The following is a 21089-nucleotide window of genomic DNA, read 5'->3' as shown; positions in this document are numbered from 1 at the left end:
AAGTTTGGGACACTACCAAGATAGACCTTGGACTTTAAGTAACCCCACAGGAAAAAGTAACATGGGGTTAGATCCAGGGAGCGAGGCGGCCCATGCAAGTGGAAAAAAGCGACTGATGACCCTTTCTTCAGTGAAGTGCTGGTAGCTTTTTCGCTACAACAGCGCCAAATCCTCCTCTACCGGCAAATTTAGGTACTACTTTTTTCTTTGCGGAATCTCTTTTCCATGTCATCCTTAGTCACTCTCCCAAATTTGGCGACAGTCCGGCTGCTAGATTGCTCTACAGATGTTTCTGAGTACCGTCAGTTTAAAGAAAACACCCTGTATATATTTTTTCCACTATTTATTTTGTTTATTTATCTATATTTTGTCCGTTTGGGCGTTTTCCGTTAATTTTCATATTTATTCCGAACACATTTTATGTTCTATATTTAATGTTCTATTTTTTTTGTAACCGAGGAAGATCGTTAAAAACGATTGAAAACGTTATTATTTTATTAAATTTTGCTGGATTGATAAAGGTGTAGTTTATTTAACTTATTTTACTTCCAGTACATAGTTTTATATACTTATAAATAACTACAGACTAATATGTAGAGCCTATATATGAAAACTGGTAAGACTGATAGCCACTTAGCCACTGATTATCTGTCCTTACATTATTATAATATATTAATATAAATTAATCAGTAGAATTACCTTTGCTATTATTTAACTTAAAGATTAGATTATAATTATAATCTAACTAAACATTTAAAGTTAATTATCTCTATCTCAAATGTTAAACCGAACCAAAGTTAAGTTTACTACCTAAATGTGTAAGAAGTTTTACTGATTTATAGTGACCAGTCTAAATAATAAAAGCTTTTTAAGTATTTTTTAAAAATGTTTTATTTCATTAAAAAAACATAAATTGCAGGATAGATAGACAGATAACACTTTATTGCACCAAAAATACATCCGCGGACGCTGGATCCAGCTGGAATAATTTCAATCCAGCAAAAATCCAGCTGGATTCAAAACACTGCTGGATTGCAATCCCTACACGTTACCATTAGAAATCAAACAATTTCAAACATTGAGCAATATTTGGATACAAATCTTGGAATGTATTATGAGTTTAAATTAAATAGCATATCAAAAAACATAACAAGTAAAAAACAAACAATGTAACTAGATGAACAAATATTGATAAACAAATAATTCAATCACAAAAATGAATAAAAGTTGACCCATGGTTGCAAAAGCATTACAAATGAAGTTTATGAGGTAATTTTATTATTTTTTTTCCACAATAAAGATGCTGAAGGCTTGCCAATGGAAAGCTGTTGGCAAGCCTTCAGCATCTTTAGCATTCATCTCTGTGTTTATTGCTAAAGATTGTGAGTGCATTTGTTTGATGATGTCTGCTTCCTCCCATCTTATGCCTGAGCCTTCAGTTTGTGCCATCCTAGATTATTCTATTTATTTATTTTTCAATATTTGTTCATTTAGTTAAATTGTTTGTTTTTTATATCTTATATTTTTTTGTATTATGTTCATTTAATTTAAATTCATAATGCATTCCAAGATTTGTATATCTAAATTATGTTGCAATGTTTGAAAATGTTTGATTTATAACTGACATGTAGTTTACACTTGAGGATGACTTGTGAAACAGCTTAAAAACATTCATTAAAGATTTAAGTTTTTCTTAACAAATAAGGTGTTTGAGAATTTGCTATTTCAAAATCATTCAAAAATAATATTGCATAAATCAAAACTTTACTATGAATTTGTAACTCTGTTAATATATGAGTAAGTCATACAAAATTCTAACTTAACTTTAGATTTGATTATTAGATTTTACAGTCAATTAAGCTGTAAACATATTTGATATGTTCTGAATGAAACATTTCGGCCATTTTGAAAATATTTGTGTTTTAATTTTTTGATAAATCTTAAATATTAAAATTGAATAACATCTCACTATAAATGGATTATCTAACAGAAATTGTTTTTCAGTTTTAAAAATCAATACATTATTTAAAAGTATAAAGCACTATAAACAATGTTACATACAACATGGTGTTTATATTTGTTAACACAAGTAAAAGTGTATACATTGTAAGCATTATCGTATATTCTATTTATTTTGGAAATTACACATTCTATGCTTTATCAATATAGGAAATACTTATAATAATATTTAATAAATCACGAGATTAATTATTATACAACATGTCTGTAATATTTATAGTGATAATGATCAATATATGTAAATCATAATGATTTATGTATAGTGACTGTTATTAGAGCTGATTATTATTTTTGAATAAAAGCTAATATTTTAAAATATATATTTTGAAATTATATTTAAAACTTAGATTTTGTTTTATTTATTAATTTATAATGATATTTAGGTTACAAGGATTAATTTTAATGAAATATTTGTATAAATAAATCTTATAATATAATAATGTTTGTTTATTTACATGATGATATAATATTTTGATATTATAATATTTGTAATAAATTTTATATAATATTGATATATAAATTTTATCATATTTATAGCTGCATATGTTAAGTTTAATAATTTAAAATTTTTTTTAATTGCATTTATATATTATTTTGAATATTGTGTATTTATGGATTAGCAAAATTTGTTTATAAATTGAAATTTGAAAAAATAATTTGCTATTATAATAATATTTTTATCTTTTAAATTAAATAATTTAAGAATATTTAAAACTTACGATCAAAAATTTTCTAAATATTTATTTTAATTTTTTTAAATTCAGTAAATTTTTCTCAAAATAAAAGTCAAAATTAAAAGCTAATAAAGGTTTGGGAAAAAATATTTTCATATTGTTTAAAATAACTTCTTTACAAATTTACATATTTTTGCATTTGCTCACATAGCTATTGGAAATGCTTTTTTTAAAACTTCATTTAAATTAAACATCATTTCTTTGTCAGATTTCTTGTCATATAACATTAAATTTCTCTCTGTCTCAATTCATTTTTTTTTTTTCCACATTAACTTGACTTTGAGAATAAGATAAAATCTATAAGAAAAATATGGAAAATAAAAGTAACTTGTGATCAAACAGCATAGTACTATTTGAACTGTCGATCTAACATATTTAAGGTTATTGGATTAGTGGTGCACAATATGCTTGTGAATGCACAAACACGGTTAAGAGGAAATTAAAGCAGCAGGTAAATTTGTGATAGAATAATATTACAGCAATAGTCCACAAAAATGTTGCAGTAAAACAGAGTAGCATCTTGGATAAGCCTATAAGTCATATTTGGGAAGATCAAAGAATTGGGAAAATTTGCTGAAGTACAGGGAGATCCTTGTTTTAAAAGTGAATTTGAATGTTCAATATTAAATTTGCATGTGTTAAAAAAAATTACACATGCACAGATATTATGAGTATGACAAATATGTAAGAAATGAGTCAGTCATGGTTACAAAACCATGGTTTCAATTTTTAAAAGAACTAAAAAGAAAATGCATTTTTATTTCAAAACTTTTTTCAGCCCTATTTAATGGGTGAAATTTTGTGTCAGCTTGAATTAAAATGAAATATTCATTCATTCACCACAGAAAATTTTCAAATTAATAAAAACTTCATTTAAAACACTTTTATATATAACAAACACACCTTTTCATAGTTTCCAGAACTTCTTTATAGTTCTAACAAATATTTTCAGCTTGATTTACAAGCCTTCTTCAGGTTAGAAGCTGTTAAATTAGAAGGAGTTGTGCTGTGTTCCAAAATGGAACAATTCAGTTTCATTGTATTAGATCACTCTATAAACAAGAGGATACAAGTATACATTTATTCAGCAGGCTTAAATTATAATGATAAATTATTGGAAGTACAGAGAATTGTGATTAGGGTTTCTCGTTTCCCGGTCTTTTGCTTGTCATGGGATTTCAGAAAAAAGTGAACTGTTTCCCGGGATATAATTATGTTTAAAATATAAAAAATATCTTGAAATCGAATGATATAATTATTTTTCATTTTTAAAAGTTCTGCAACCTCCAAAATCATAATATTAATAATGTTGTGTAAAATATACATTAAAATTACCTTTGAATTATGTAGAAATTTTCACAAACAGAAAAAATGTATTAAAGTGGTTGAAAACTGCTTACAAAAAAAATGCCTTTGAATTGAGTTGAAATTTAAAAGAAAAAATGAACTTAGATCAAACTTCTAACTTAAAAGGTAATTTTTGTGTTTTAAATAAAGCACATAAAAATTTACAATAATATATTGTATTAAGATTTTGAAAATCAAAGATGGTCAATACTCCAATCACTCAATCTGGTTATTATTTTAATAATGAAAAGTCCCGCTACTGAAAATGCCAATTCAATGAATGTGGGTGGAATCATCTTTAATGCATTTAATAGAAGACAGATGTTATGTGTTTTTTAACCCATAGTGTCAAAGATTTCTAGTTTATTTTCAAAGTGCATTACAGTACTTCTTTTGTGTAAGTTCGCTGAAATGGGGGGAGTTTTTATTCCCAACCGTCGGGATGGCTAAGGGCTATTCACATGTGGGTGGCGGTTTTGAGAGGCAGAAAAACAAGCGTTTCACAAAGAAACCGTTTATTTTAGCCGAAAATGCTTACATAAATTTAGCAATGGTCCTTAAGTTCAGAGCTTTAGGTTGTTTTCGGTTTCGGTCTGGTCCTACGCTGGAGGGGCCTCGTAGCAACGTCGTTGTTAAAAGTTTGAAATTCTGAAGAGACAGTGCACAAAAGATGAACGGAAACACCACTATTGGAGGTAAATGAACACAACAGGTAGTCTAGAGCAGGGGTGGCCAACAAGTTGATCGCGATCGACTGGTTGATCGTGATGCCAATTTTGGTCGATCGCTCGCGATGTCTTGACTTAATGTGTTAGGCCAGGAACACATGCGTAAAATTCGGCGTAAAATCTAGCGTAAAACAGAAAGCGTAAAAATTTTTCTGAAATTTTGGCTGAAACAGAACTGAAAATAGAGTAGAGCATGTCTCTACTTTTTACGGCGTAAAATTTTTACGCCAAAATTCCTCCAATAAAGAGAAGTCTTTTCTGTGACGTCAAAGTAGACACGTGCTTTTTATTCTAACAATGGCGGCAATGAGGGTTAACCCTACAATTGTGACGGTCTCGAAAAAACAAAAAATAAATGAAATAGAGGAGTTTATTGAATCCATTCGACCACATCAGTGTCATGTATAAAGCCACTATATTTAAACAACGTTTATGGATGGCTATAGGTGCAAAATTTCAAACAACAGGTAGGTCTAGTAGAATTGATTTATAGGCTTAGTATTTAGATTACACGCACGTTCTTTATTTGAATTCGGAATACAAGTGTATTAATTTAAATTTTCTATATTATAGCAGAGGAAGCGGAAAAAAATGGAAGGTACAAAGGAATAGATATATGACAAGAAAAAATTAATAAAATTAGCACTGTTGGTGGCAGTGGTGTTTCCTATTCGGTCAGAATTTTTACGTATGTGTGTTCTGGCATAAAAGCGTAAAACAGAAACTGAACTGAAAGCTGATTTCTGATTCAGTTTTCTGCCACACAATTTTACGCATGTGTGTTCGTGGCCTTACACTTTTAACTGAATGCAACGCGAACGTAACGCGCAAAAGCAACAATATGCATGCAGTTATGACTGGACTCGTAGAAAACACAGCCATTTAGCTTGAATATTTGATACTGTCATGCGGTAGCTTCTTTTCTTTAGTATTAACAATATTATTATTATTAATCAATATTATTTATCCACGGTGACAACGTTGAGTTTCAATTTTTCATTTGTTTAAAATGTAAGTACCTGTTCTTTATGTTTTAAATTAAATTATGGCTTTTCTTACCTATCTATTTACTTGATAAGTGAGCGTTTTCGGCAACAGACCTCTATATTTTTGGATTTTTGGAAATACGTCAATTGAGAAAAATATCCCAGTATCACCAAATGTAGCAAATATATTTATTCCTGTTTCGGAACTACATACCTGTGTGAATTGGCATTTTCATACTTAAAGTTAACGAAGACTAAACATTCTGTCCTGACTGATTCCCATACTGAAGAATCATTATTATTATCTTTGTCAGGATATACACCTAATTATGTTTCCTTGGTAAGAGACGTGCAAACTCAGTCCTCCCATTAATGTAACGTAATAAAATAAATTCTAAATCTGTCTTTATCAGTAGCTAATTTGAATTAATAAATATTGTAATAATTACTCATGTTGTTTTAATTCCCCCGGACGTGAGTATTTTGGCCCGTTAAATAATTACGTTGTTTTTTACGTAGGTAGATATACAGGGTGTTTTAGTACAAAGAGCACTCCCGCGAGCTATTGATAGATTAGCAAAAAATAAGTCTAAAAATCTTATATCATTCTTCCATGATAAATTTTCCTCGCCAAAAAAAAAATCGCGAAAGTAAAATCTTATAATCAAATTATCAGCCGTACTGTGCAGTTTTATAACAACTTTTTCAAGTTTACGAACAAATAGTACCACAATTTATACATTGTAATTGATAAAAAAAATTATATTATATTTTAAGTTAATAAAAATCTATCTTGAAAGTGTCGAAAAATCGAATTTTTTTAGGTGCCGCCTGTACGGAATGAACTCGTAACTGCAAATATCAAAAGTTGGGTCTGGAAATTTATTTTCTTTATGAGCCTATATCTTGAAAACTTAATAAGTGACTTAAAAAATAAAAAATAGTTTTGAACATATATTTTCCTTATCTACCCATAGCTCGCGGGAGTGCACCTCGTACTGAAGCACAGTGTATAAAATAGTATGTATTTCACACCCCCCTCGCCACTTAGACTATGCCTACGACAACAAGTCGATCGCGACACATTTTTACGATAAAAAGTAGATCTTATGTACACAAAAGTTGGCCACCCCTGGTCTAGAGGAAGCTCTTCTGTCCTTGACATCGGAGGCTTTATAATTTTCTCGGGATCGAATCATCGCTAATTGGCTAACTCTTCTCCTCCTCGCTTCCCAATTGGTATCCCACCTGTCTCCAGGTGTAAATGGAGCTTCGTTAGGTCGCAGGAAAGGTCGGCAAGAGAAGGTTTACCCGACACCGTCTTTTAGACTATGATCGCGTTCAATTGTTGACTATGACACCTACGCTCATTTTGATATTTTTTTTTCTAGTTTCGTTTTGCTTTCTAAACTGCGTCTTAAATTTTTAATATGTTTCTTTCTAAATTTTCTTTACCTAAAATTTTATTTTTCTTGTTACTCTTTATGAGCGTCGACATCAAAGTCCGGTGTCGTCGACTTGACACTTATAAAAGTTATAATTTTAGGATTTGACTTAACAAACATGTACATATTCCTTTTGGGGGGCTATTTCCGGGCCTCACATTTGCCATCTAGTATTCTTGATTTGTCTACCTTGGCTGCTTTAATAGTGGTATCAAGCTTATAGCCCAATAATTCGACAGTTTGTTTGGCTTTAATTAATAATCAAGTTTAAGAAAAACTTCATATTTGCAGACTTTGTACTCATTTCTATCCTTGTCCAATTTGCACAACTTGTCATAATGCAGTTGTTGAAGTTACTGGGCATAGTTAAAATTAAGACAACATTAGTGCAATTATTCCAGATATTACAGGTTCTGACAAGTAAAGAATTTTCAGAGTCCTGCCACAAATACATATTGATTATTGACAATCTGTGAGATGTCATAACAAGCAAAAATTTAAAAAACTAATAAGCAGGTTTAAAATTAATAAATAGAAATGTATTCTGACAGTTTATGAGTTAATTATACTCTCTATTTGCAAAATTTTCTCGACCTTAACACAAAAAAGAAAAATGTGAACTTTTAAGAAATTTGCGGGATTTCCTGGGATATTTCCTGGGTTAAAAAAACAGCCAGGATCCCGAGATCCCATTTGAGAAACCTTAGTTATGATGAATGGAGACAGCAGTGAAAACATGAGAGGTTTAGTGGACATAAAGTGAAGAGAAAACTGGACTTATAAGAGCAGATAAATCATAATAGTTATTTAAGGTTTTTTTAATACGATTTTGTGATCAAGGAAAATGAGTGAAAAGGAAGTAATAGTGCAAGAAACCCTAAAATTAAGAAAAAAGAGAAGAGAGAATAAATGTAATATTTTTATTTTACAGATTTGAAGATGTTCAAGAATAAGTTGTTCTAATTAGAACGTTTTTTGTGGTTGCTGATGAGAGAAGTTAAATATGATGAATTTGCATAAGAGAAGTTAAATTTTCTTGGAAATATTTTGACAGTTTTGAAGCAAGTGGCTCCTTGATTTAACATTTGATAGATGTTAACAGTCTCAATTTATTTGACACTCTTATTTGTTTTATCAATTAATTAACTTCAATCATAGTTTTATTCAATTTGAATTAAACTTAATGTTTTCTATGTTCTGCCCTTTCAAATTATGACAACAATTTATGTATTATAAAATCTCTACTGGATTATGTGAATGGCAAATAGTATAGGAATATAACTTATAGAGGAAAGCACTATTTACAAGCATATTGAATCTTACTTTTTATAAACTTCTGAGTTTTTCTAATGGATTTAGTCCTAAAACTTAATTGCTAAACTTTGTATAAAAGTAAAAAGGTAGCAAATATTAGCATTTATAACTAGAAAATTTATTTTATCTAAATTAACTTATTCTTATTGATATTTTAAACTTATTAAAGTTGGTTGGCAGTTTCTTTTTATTTTTTTAAAATTTAATTAAAACAAAAGTACAGTATAAATTATTATATTGAAATTTTGTATTGTACATAGAAAATTAATTTTATATATTGATGAGAAATTATTTGATTTTAGACCTATCTGATATTATCAATTAATATGTATATAAAAATCAACAAAACTTTTTTAACAAAAGAATTTGATTTGCAGAATTTTATGAAAGTAAATTATTTTATTCAAATTTCAAAGCTTCAAAAATATATTTATTTTCAAAACATATTTATAAGTTTTAATATATAAATATTTATTTCTTTATTAGTTATTTATTGCTGTGCTTATTAATGTTAAGTTTAATAATTTTCCATACAATTTTTATAAATCTCACTATACTGAAATCTGAGTGAGATCATTTCTGTTTTCAGAGATGTCAAATGAACCACAATATGCAGGTGAGGATATCTTACCTTCTGAAAATCTTCACTGCATGACTATTTTTAAAACTGAGATTGTTTTAAAAACATAAGCAATGATTTATTGTATAATAGTTATTGATTAAAGAAAGAATTTAGATTTTAAAGTTTTTTTATATCATAAAATATTGGTGTTATCTTTTATTTTTACATTATGCCAATGTTTATATTTAAGTTAATATTTAATATTTACATTCTTAAATTTATTTAGTTGTAAAGAAATTATATGAGTAATTCATACATTTCTTGATATTAATCAGTTAATGCAAATATTTTTGCTTAAATTGAAATACAAAAGCAAAAATTTAGAGTTGAGGAGTATTAGGACAACAAAATATAGTGTTGTCTTGCTGTATATAACATATTGTTATTGACCATATGAGTGGTACAATCTTGTCATTGACAACCATTAACTTGACACTAATTAGATATATTTAATATAACTTATTATCTGTATAAGTGTATATATACTATAGGCCTAAAGTTTATAATATATACCCAAGGATACTCATTAGCATGAATAGAATTACTATACACTTTAATATATTTAAAGGTACGTATCATAAAATTGTACAATAATTCTTTCTCAATAGTATATGCAGAACAATAACTCTCCAGTACTGGAATATAATAAACATACACAACATACCAATACCAGCACACTTGAAAATAAGAAATATTTACTTATGTTTTTATCCATTTATAACAGACATCTTGAAGCCTTAATAATGCAGAACAAAACAGCTACATTAAAATTGAAGGTATATGAAAAAGAATTTTAAACTGTAGAGATACTTTGTTCCAGAAACAATTTTAATTTGAACTTGTAAATTGTTTGTAAAAATAGATGTTTAATTTTAATGTAGCCATTTCGTTTTGCATTATATGCTTGAAGATGTCTGTTATAAACAGATGAAAATTGTTAGTTTCTTAATTTCAAGTGTGCTGGTATTGGTATGTTGTGCATGTTTGTATATGCAGAACAATGTAAACACAAATAGTGATACTTTGTACATCATATGCTAAATTTAACAAAAATTTGCTTTGGAGTTTGAATGATGCTTCAAAGTTCAAACTGTCCACAGTGAAAAAAGTACTGGAAGTATAAAATAAGCTTCTAAACAAAGAACAATATTTCACATTAGCAATATTGTGTTAAATTTCACACCTATTGTAATTTAATCACACATCTATGTTAATAACAACAGCTGTTAAAAACACAAAAACTCTCAATATTGTCTTTTCTTATTAACTATTGCATCTAAGAAGTAGGTGGAAGCAGTGAAGTCTAACAAGTAAGAGGAAGGCTGCAATATTGATGATTAAGATGAAAAATGAACTTGTCATGAGCACAAGAGTGGCACCTGTGCAGATCTGGTGAGCATGTTTAAGCTGCCAAAGTCAACAGTGTATGACCAGTAAATGCAATTTTCATTTTATTATACAGTATTTATGTATTTTATAGTTTTTGTTTTATTATTAGGGCATTTAATTGTGTTGTTATTTTTTTACTTTAAATTATGTATATTTGCTGTTTTAAACTTATTGAAGTAGGTATTATTTAGGGTCTGGGAATAGATTAATTGACTTTCAATTTTTATCATTAGAAATAATGGATTCAGCTTCAAATGATTCAAAGTTCAAATGGCTTCCTGGAATGAATTAAATTTGAAGTACACTGCATCACTGTACTTTTTTTTAATTATATTATCAATAATAATAATTGATTAATGATACAGTTATATTTTTGACCAACAAATTTTATTATCACTTACAAAAAATTATACAATGAAAACTTCAACTGTTTGGATACATCACAAGAATGAATGAAAACAGAAATTAAGACTCTAGTCCACTGGTTCTCAAACTTATTTTGACCACCGCCCACTTTGAGATAAAAAAATTTTTAGTGCCCCCCTATTTTTTAATTTGCCTTTTTACATTACCATCTGTTGCGTATCTTAAAAACAGTTGCAAATATAATGTTTAAACATGCATTATTATATGGATAGGATAGATAGGGTGTGATCTATATCCTATTTCTGAGATCAAAGAATGTTTCAATGAGAGGAAATAAAACTCATACTTAATCATATTTAGAAGTATTTTTATTAACATTAAAAGAAGGTTTTGAATTTAAAACTTATCTAATGTGAAGGATGAATCTGATGTATTTCGACCAGTTTGTTAATATCAGGGTCGAATTCACTTAAAATCAGCCGTAAGTCGCCGCGTTCAGTAACTTGCAGCCGATTTCTGTTTTTAGTTAGCAACGTTGCTACAGCACTAAATCCACGTTCACACAAATACGACGATGGGAATGCTATCAGAAATCGTTGAACAACTGACCATAACTCAGGGTACAGTTGAGAGATTTGCTTCTGCAGCCAAAATTCTTGGTAGCCATTCTTGAACTTTCATTTTTAGCATATTTATGCAATAATGTTACTATAATAAGTTCATTCATGCTATAATATAAGTGAACGTGTTAGAAATATTTAGTTTGTGATCTTCAATAAAAATTAAAAAATATATAGATTGTAAGCATTTTATATATATTATAGTCAGATTTTTATAGATAGAATTTGTCTGCCATCGCCCCTCTAGATTTCTTTAATGCCTCCTAATTTCTTTTGAGCCTTCTACTGCCCCCCTGAAAGCCTCCAGTACCCACAAGGGGGCGTTATCGCCCACTTTGAGAAACGCTGCTCTAGTCTATGGTAAAATGGATGGATCTAACAAGAGGCAAACCATATAGAGAATGGATTAATGATGTGAAGAAGTGGTGGGGAGCAAATGTACATGAATTGAGAAAATTGGCAATGGATAGAGAAAAATAGAAAGAAATAGTGAAAAAGGCATCAGACACCAATGGGCAATGAGCCCAGGCTTAATAAATCTAATTTTCTTTATTTTGATCTTTAAAGTCATACCTTGTTCTATATGCGAGGTCGTCTTATATGTGAGTAAATACAGTATTATATAAAATTTAATATTAAAATCTTTTATTTACAATTTTAAATCTGAAATGGCTATGACAGTCCATCTTCTTTGAGTTTCATTTATTTGGTATACCATCAGTCAACCTTAACATGGATAATCTGTATTCAGGACCTCAACAACAATTACAGATAACATATAAATAAACAACTACTAGCCCGTTATAGATAACGATCAACCAATGCCGAATTATCGGGCTAGCAAATGGCTATAGTAATATTAATAATTTAAGATAATTTGGTACTAGAGTTAGGCGTTAGACACCATATCTTGCTAAATTTAATAATTATAATTTTAATTAAATAATTTAAATAAATTTAGACCTAACTGGAAGAAAAGAAACGGCCCGAAGCAGGACTCGAACCCGCAACTTCTAAGCTGAAAAAGATTTATGAAAACACTGATCTATAGTTTTATCTTTTTCTTTATAAAATCAACATTTTGCTGTCATTTGGGAATTTTTAAAATTTTTGTTTGTATGACATAACTTATGAATTAGTGATTTATCTTGAGTTACAAAAATCACCTGCTTCAGTTGTTTTATTCAGTGAGATAATTTATAGCCAGTTTCGTCGTCATCTTCATTTTTGTCAATTTTGCATCAATACTTTTAATGTACTGATTCAGAAGTTCTTTATTGATCCAGTTGTCTAAGAGATATATAATCAACATTACAGGAATGTAGGATATATTAGTCATTAAGCATCTTGTTTTTTTGTCTAATTTTTTATGTTGGTTTGTTTCCAAAGTATATCTTATTACAGTGATTGTTCTCATTTCATTTTTTCCACTAATTTATATTTTAAAATGTTCCTAATTCATTCTGTGTATTTCAAAATAGTTTTTTCTTTTATTTATTTCTGTAAAATGCCCTTTACTTTTAGGATAGACACTGCTAGAACAACAGAATAAAATTAACATTTGGATAGATTTAAAGTAAAAAAATTTTTAAAACATTTAGAATTGTCTGTTACAGATTACATAAACAATGTTATAATTATTTGAAAATGAATCAGGATATAAATGCTTTCCACAACTTATAAATATACAGAAAATGCAAAGCAATATAAAATTGTTCAAGAATTTTAAAGTTTCAAACTTTAAATGAAAAATACTTTTATCAATCATAAGTTTACGACTTCAATTTTATTTTCAAGTATTCAAAGTTTTTGACATTTGAAATAGAATAGAACAATATTTTCAAATTAAAATATATAACTGTATAATAAAGGTTTTCACAATTAGAAAATAAATATGGTTTATTGTGATATAGATTTATTTTATTTAGTAAAACTAAACATTAAAAGATAGCAGAAACAGAAACAATTTATATATTTGTTTTTATTCTGTTAAAATGATACTATATTTCTGTTGAGAAAATGTTATTTTATGTTGTTTATTTCATGTCAAACGTTTCCAACATTTTAATATATATCTAATCTATATTCTGTTAATAATAGAATATATAATTATTTTGCATTGATTATTATATGTATAATCAGTAGATCTAAAATACACTAAATGCAATTATATTTTCACATAAATATTATTTATATATTTTATGTATATAAATATTTCTGATTAGTGTCAAGTTATTTGCTACCAACTGTTGTTATAACAAATAAACACTGCACATATAACCAATATCCAGCAAGAAGAAATTACAAGAAAGCAAACTTTCAGTATCCGAATGGTGCAAAATCACATCATCAGTGTATTGTAATGAAGGCCATACATATGACAAAATCATGTCAGTTGGCAGCAAAAGTGTTAATATTTTTTCAAAAGCTTCTGGATATGATGTCAATTGATATTAATCATGACATATCATTTGACATTAGTTAATGTCAAAGGTTCAAAAATTGAAAGTACACAAAATGTTTTTACAAATGAGAACAAGTAATACCATTTAATGTCAAATCCAACAATGGTATGAAGTGTTGTCATGTTATATGTAATCAGTTGTCAAGAAATAATATATCATTAGAAATTATGTATAATTAACACATGATTTTATATACAGTGGGTGATGGGTTAACGAATATAATTCGTTCCAAGACTTTGTTTGCTATTCAAATTGTTTAACTGATTATCAATTTAGCATAGGTTTGTTAACTGATTATCAATTTACCATAGGTTTTTATGGGAATTTGATTAATTCGTTCTGGAGACCTCAAAAAATAAAAAATATATACTTTCTTACTACGTTTATTTATATGTAATAATAAAAATACATATACAGGGTGCATAGGAAAGTCCCTTTAACCAGAAAATTCTTGCAAACGGAGAGAGTTACAGCTATGCAAGTGAGGTAACAGTATAGTGAAGATCCTTCTTGCTCGTCACGTGATCTTTACAAATGTTCCGTCCCGAGTCGTTCTTTACGCCTCGAGATTGTCCGTTTGATGGTCCGTTGAAAGTCACACCTCCACACTCGATAATTAGTTATATACAGTTTATTTACAAATATTTACAAAGATGTACACTATGCAATAACATTACGTACGCTAATGTACCGAAACTGTGATGCCGCACGTCGGCTTAGTCGGGCCGGGGAACACAAGTCACCTTTCCGGAGATGGCTTAACCTCGTGGCCGTCTGTCTCTACGCCAACCTTTCTCCAGAGGACTTCCCAAGAGGAGAACACTCTCTCTTCCGCCTCAAAGGCCTGCCTGGTGTTAGAGACCGCCACGTATCAGGTTGCTCGCCCTTTCTCCTCGTTTTTTTGCCACCCTTCCAATTTAAGGGATTCTGCTACTCCTTCCTGCGACCAATCAGTGCCTCCCCTTCTTAGAGCCTTCCAAGACGTCCGCCTTATTTCCCGCCGACGTAGCTCACATTTGCGTCCGCGCTTTATTTATATTTGTTTTCCTAAGCTGGCCGGCACGTGGCCAACACATTGACCCTTAAGTGGAGACGCTACACCTTTGATCCTTCCGGCCGTTTATGGCCCCGACCCCAGGTGGGAGCAATTACCTCAGTCGGGCGGTTTCTTTGACTCAGGCCGCCAAAGGCGACCTTTACACCTCCCACCGACAAGGTTCAAACTGCGCTTCAACAAAAGCCTGTTTGACCTAAACAATACTACCGCGACACACAGCAATCTTTACCGTACAAATTATTTCGTTACACTACACTTCCTCCTTTCTTATTACAAGGATCAAGTTACTACAAATAATAAACTATACTAACAATATACAGTATTTAATATTTTACAGAAAAAGATATTTTACACAGTCAATAACATCTTCGGCAAATTGTCCCGTCACATTGCATTCAGAATCGCCTGGTAGATACTGATTACATCTATCCGAAGGACTTAATACCGACATAACTGCCTTGTCTGTACGATCTGGGGGTTCCGGATTGCTCCTGACCTCCAGTCTGGAGAGAGCGTCCGCATTTGTGTGATTCTTCCCCTTCCTGTGCTCGATCTCGACGTTGTAATTTTGCAATGCCAACGCCCAACGTGCCAACTTTGCACTATGAGGGGTGCTTAACGTTAGATACCTTAGAGGGTTATGGTCGGTTATCACCTTAACTGCATTCCCATATACCCAATAGTGGAATTTCTTCAATGCCCAAACTACTGCAAACGCCTCCTTTTCTATCGTGGCCCAACGTAGTTCTGACCCGCGTAGTTTCCTGCTCGCAAAGGCCACGGGTCTCTCCTTATTCTCGGGTGACATCTGAGCTAAACACGCGCCGACCGCGTGCTCCGACGCATCGGTAAATAACACATACGGGCTTTCCGGGTCCGGTGCGTGCAAAAATGGGACCTTCCCTAACCGCTCCTTGATAGCGCAAAAGGCCCGTGTGGCCACAGGGTCCCAATATATGACATTAGGAGATCGGCGGTTCAATAAATTGGTTAATGGTGCCGTCACATTGGCAAAGCCCTCGATGTAGTCACGGTAATAACCGCAGATCCCTAAGAAGCTCCGCATCTGCTTTTTCGTCTTAGGTGCTTCTAATTCAGTGATTGCCTTAACCCTATCCGGATCAGGGTTATGATGACCTGACCCAACAATATGTCCCAAGTATTTGATGTGGGGTTGCGCGAACTGACATTTAGCGACGTTCACCGTAAACCCATTGTCTTGTAACGACTCTAAGACGCTCCTTAAGTGTTCTAAATGTTCGCGCCAACCATTGGAAAAGATGGCAATGTCGTCAATATAGGACATTGCGTAAGCCTTATGGGGAGCTAAAACCTTATCCATAATGCGCTGGAAAGTGGCAGATGCGTTCTTTAGTCCGAACGGCATTACCTCCCAAGAGAATTGTCCCCTGTGTGTCACAAAGGCGGTCATGTGCCGACAGCTTGGGTCGAGAGGTACCTGCCAATACCCTCTACTCAAATCTAATGAAGTTATATAACGAGACTGGGCAATCTGATAGATAAGCTCGGTCGGATGCGCCATGGGATATCTGTCCGCCACGGTGCCCGCGTTTAAATATCTGTAATCTACGCAAAGACGAATTCCCCCCTCTTTCTTCGCAACGCAAACAATCGGATGAGCAAATTCCGAGGAACTACTTTTAATCAATCCGGCTTCGAGTAATTCGTCAATTATCTCGTCCACCTTGGATTTTAAAGCTAGAGGTATTCTATACGGCATTAGGCGCCTCGGTTGCCATCCTTCCTTCAAGGTAATACTATGACATCCAGCAGCCGTCTTCCCCGGCTTAGCATCGAATAGCCCCCGGTAGTCCTCCAGGACGTTCTCTAACTCTATCTTTTCCCTGCGGGTCAGCTGGGTGCACGAATCTAGGCTTGCCTCTCTTCCTTCGGACTGGGGTTCGATCACTCTGGACGTAGTTGGGGCCGTTATAACTTCGCCAAAACTGTCATCCCCTTCAAAAATGACCCCGACCGAGCGTATTCCCCGTACATACCGCTTCAGTTTATCGACATGCACCCATTTCGTCGCCCCGTTCTCCATTTTCACCCTATAGCTCCCATTGCGTACTTTTTCCTCAATGACGCCCGGTCCCTCCCATCTGTCGTCGGTTTTGCGGTTACAAAGCGCCTTTAAAACTAGAACAGAGTCTCCTACCGCAAATTCCTTTCGTCTAGTACGCAGGTTATAGTGGCTCGCGTAGGTCTGTTGTTGTAAGGCTGCGGTTTTATCAGCATAGTTGTGCACCACTTTGATTCTTTCAGTCAATTTATCTAGATACTCCCTGATGTCGGCGTTCAAACTATCAGGCGGACTAGCTTTCCCTGCCCATATATTTCTCAAGACGGATAAGGGACCGGTCGGGGCTCTGCCGTATAACAATTCGAATGGAGATATACCTGTGGTCTCGTTCGGCACTTCCCGGTACGCCCACAGCAAAAAGGGAACTATCCTATCCCAATCCCTATTGTTCTCTGCTATCACGTGCGCTAGCATATTTTTGAAGGTCTTGTTCCATCGCTCAACTGCACCGTTGCTTTGAGGATGCTCGGGAGTTGAAAATCGGATCGATACGCCCATTCGTCTCAGCATCTCACGAGTGAGTTGTGCCGTGAAATTGGTGCCTTGGTCACTACACACTAGATCCGGGAACCCAGTTCGCGAGAACACTTGTAATAATACGTTACATGTTGTCTTTGCCGACAACGAACGAATGCACTCCACCTCTGGCCACCTAGTGCACAAATCTATGAGGCAGAGGGCATATTTGTGTCCCCTAGCCGACGGTGGGTCGATCGGACCGATTACGTCTAAGTTTACTACCTGAAACGCTCTACTCGGCCTAGTGAGGGGACTAATTGGTGTACGGTCATCCTTCCGATAGGGGGCACGCACCTGGCATCTATGGCAAGCCTGGCAATATCTCTTTACATCCGCCGTCATGTTTGGCCAGAAAAATGCCTCTCTAATTCTATTGGCCGTCTTGCGACTGCCCAAGTGTCCTCCCCAGGGGGATTGGTGTGCTAACTTTAGTACCCGCTCCCTACGTCCTAGCGGTAGGACCACTTGTTTCATTCTTCTGCCATACCATTGATCCATGTGATATAGTAGACCACCCTCTATGACGTACCCGTTCTTTCCCTTTCTAGCTAAATCCCAGCTGCCCTTGAGTGTCTCGTCCCTGACCTGCGCCTCGTGGAGTGACCGTTTGCTTTCGTCATTCACGTCCGGGCTCTCGCCACTGTCCTCCCTATCTGTTACGGGGCCCGGATCATCTGCTACAGTGACCTCATTCACGACCGACCGTAGCTGCTCGCTCGTCTCTGCTCGTTTGGCTTCCTCTAGAGAACAATAATCAGCTGCGGAGATTAATGCATTTGTGGTGCCACTAAGCTCGTCAGTTAAGGCGCAAGTTATCAAAACAGGGGTGTAATCCACCTCTCTTCTGTCCGGCTCCGGCTGCCTTTTTAAACTAATAGGGATGGTCACCAAGGCCGCAGTTACCTGTTGTCCGAACGCACCGATCAGCTTTATCTTCCCGGCCGCACGGGACATGTAATCCGGTATCAAGGCCTTCCTAATTACGGTTATTTCTGCCCCGGTGTCTACTATCGCCGAAAACTGACGATCCTGACAACTAAGTACGATATTTTTGTTAGCGCTAGCAGGTTGGTTTCCCCTGATCGCGTCCTCGTCGATGTTCACTCTCGCTACTAGCTGGCCGGTAGACTTCGTGCTTTCGTCTACATTAACTACTCGCGTCGCCCTGGGCTTTATCCTTTCCTCTTTATTACGCCTTCGCGGGCAGTTCTTGCTGAAATGTCCCATTAAACCACAAGTGAAGCATTTGATTTTGGCTTCCCTCGCCTCCGATTCCTTGTTGGTCGCGGTCGCATCCGCCGTTTTATTGGCGGTCTTCGCTTCCGCATACCGGTCGTGGTACGGTATCCCTTTACCCCTCTCGAACCTACGCCTGAAATCTCCCTTTCCTACGGCCTCTTCATGCTTGTCGGCGTATCTGGCTATCTCTTCCGGTGGGAGCCAGCCTTTACCTTCTTGCAATAAAACGTAACGCTTAGTGTCAGCATCTAACTTAGTCTTAAGGTGATCCGAGACCACTAATTTTGTTAGCTGCTCAAAAGAATCTACGCCTCTACTATTCAGATAATACCGATACAGATCCTCCATTCTAGCTGCAAATTGGGGCCACGTTTCTTTGCTTCCCTTTTCAGCGGAAGTGAACTCTTTGAGGTACTCAGCAGCAGACAGTCTCAGCTCGTCTAGTATGAACTGTTTCAAAGTCTGGTAGTCCCTGATTTCGACTGCCGTAAGCCTATTTAACGCCGTTTTACATTTCTCCGATAGCACCGTTAAAACTAGCTGCCCCTGGAGTTCTTCCGGCACATCGTACGTTTGTAAAACTACCTCTACGGCCCGAAACCACGACGGTACTTCCGCCTCCTTGTCTGGCATTTTAGGTAAAGCCCATCTGATTTTTCTAGCTAGACTATCCAAGTTATCTCCCAGCTCAGAGTTATTACTAGTCCTAGATCCACTTCGTAGACGATCTCTCTCTAACTCTATTTCGGCTAGTCTAATTTGCGTTTCCATTTCGCCTTTTCTAATGTCCATTTCTTTTTGTTTTTAGAGTCTATTTCGGCTAGTCTGATCTGCAAGCGTAATTTCTCTAACTCGTCAGACTCACGTCCCTCTATTTCATTCTGGTTGTCTGTGACCTCGACCTCGGGGTCCAAAATTTCCTTTTCCGGCTCTGTATCCATTTCCTGGGATTGACTAAGATCAGCCCGACCTCCCTGATCCTCAGAACATGGCATACCCCTTTTTGACCCTTGAGTCCTTCCGCGTCCCGGCATTCTGAATACAAATAATCAAGAACAACTTACCAATGTTGAGTTCTGTTCCGCCTTGATTTCCGGCTACTCTTCCTTCCGTAAGTATCCAAAGTTCTCAACTATCTCGAATGTGGGCTCAGTACTTTCCTGTCGTCTTGCGAGAATCTCCTGAAGATTTGCAAGAATATCCTGTCGAAGACTGCGCCAGTGAAGATCCTTCTTACTCGTCACGTGATCTTTACAAATGTTCCGTCCCGAGTCGTTCTTTACGCCTCGAGATTGTCCGTTTGATGGTCCGTTGAAAGTCACACCTCCACACTCGATAATTAGTTATATACAGTTTATTTACAAATATTTACAAAGATGTACACTATGCAATAACATTACGTACGCTAATGTACCGAAACTGTGATGCCGCACGTCGGCTTGTCGGGCCGGGGAACACAAGTCACCTTTCCGGAGATGGCTTAACCTCGTAGCCGTCTGTCTCTACGCCAACCTTTCTCCAGAGGACTTCCCAAGAGGAGAACACTCTCTCTTCCGCCTCAAAGGCCTGCCTGGTGTTAGAGACCGCCACGTATCAGGTCGCTCGCCCTTTCTCCTCGTTTTTTTGCCACCCTTCCAATTTAAGGGATTCTGCTACTCCTTCCTGCGACCAATCAGTGCCTCCCCTTTCTTAGAGCCTTCCAAGACGTCCGCCTTATTTCCCGCCGACGTAGCTTACATTTGCGTCCGCGCTCTATTTACATTTATTTTCCTAAGCTGGCCGGCACGTGGCCAACACATTGACCCTTAAGTGGAGACGCTACACCTTTGATCCTTCCGGCCGTTTATGGTCCCGGCTCCAGGTGGGAGCAATTATCTCAGTCGGGCGGTTTCTTTGACTCAGGCCGCCAAAGGCGACCTTTACAAGTATAGTAAAGTGACTATGCCCAACCTAATGCAAACGACAGCAGCGCCCCTAGTGGCAAAATTTGAAAGATAGGCAGTGCAAATCGAAAACGAAAACAGATAGAGCAAACTTCCCAATTAGAAAGTTCTAGAGCATCAATTAATTAGTACAAAATGACATGTGGTTTACATGGATAAGATAAATTGTCGCCTGTATACTGAAAAATGTCT

The 21089-nt window shown here is 34.6% G+C and overlaps 1 protein-coding gene across 11 annotated transcripts in view; it reads left to right on the top strand.

Annotated features, from left to right (window-relative positions):
* LOC136978689 (coiled-coil domain-containing protein AGAP005037-like) overlaps positions 1-21089 on the top strand; it is a 526382-nt gene that overhangs the window by 266840 nt on the left and 238453 nt on the right. For 10 of the 11 annotated variants that reach the window (XM_067274447.1, XM_067274444.1, XM_067274442.1 and 7 more), the window contains one exon: positions 9163-9189. The exons of the other annotated variant lie outside the window; for it this stretch is intronic. In XM_067274447.1, the coding sequence (XP_067130548.1) occupies positions 9163-9189 (27 nt within the window). The remainder of the gene's footprint in view (positions 1-9162; positions 9190-21089) is intronic. 11 annotated transcript variants of the gene reach the window in all.

Source organism: Centruroides vittatus, unplaced genomic scaffold (assembly GCF_030686945.1).
Source record: "Centruroides vittatus isolate TY-2023 unplaced genomic scaffold, ASM3068694v2 contig_549, whole genome shotgun sequence".
In the NCBI taxonomy this organism is placed as follows: Eukaryota; Metazoa; Arthropoda; class Arachnida; order Scorpiones; family Buthidae; genus Centruroides; species Centruroides vittatus.
Note: the sequence above shows the minus strand (reverse complement) of the source record. Positions and strands in the feature narration are given on the sequence as shown.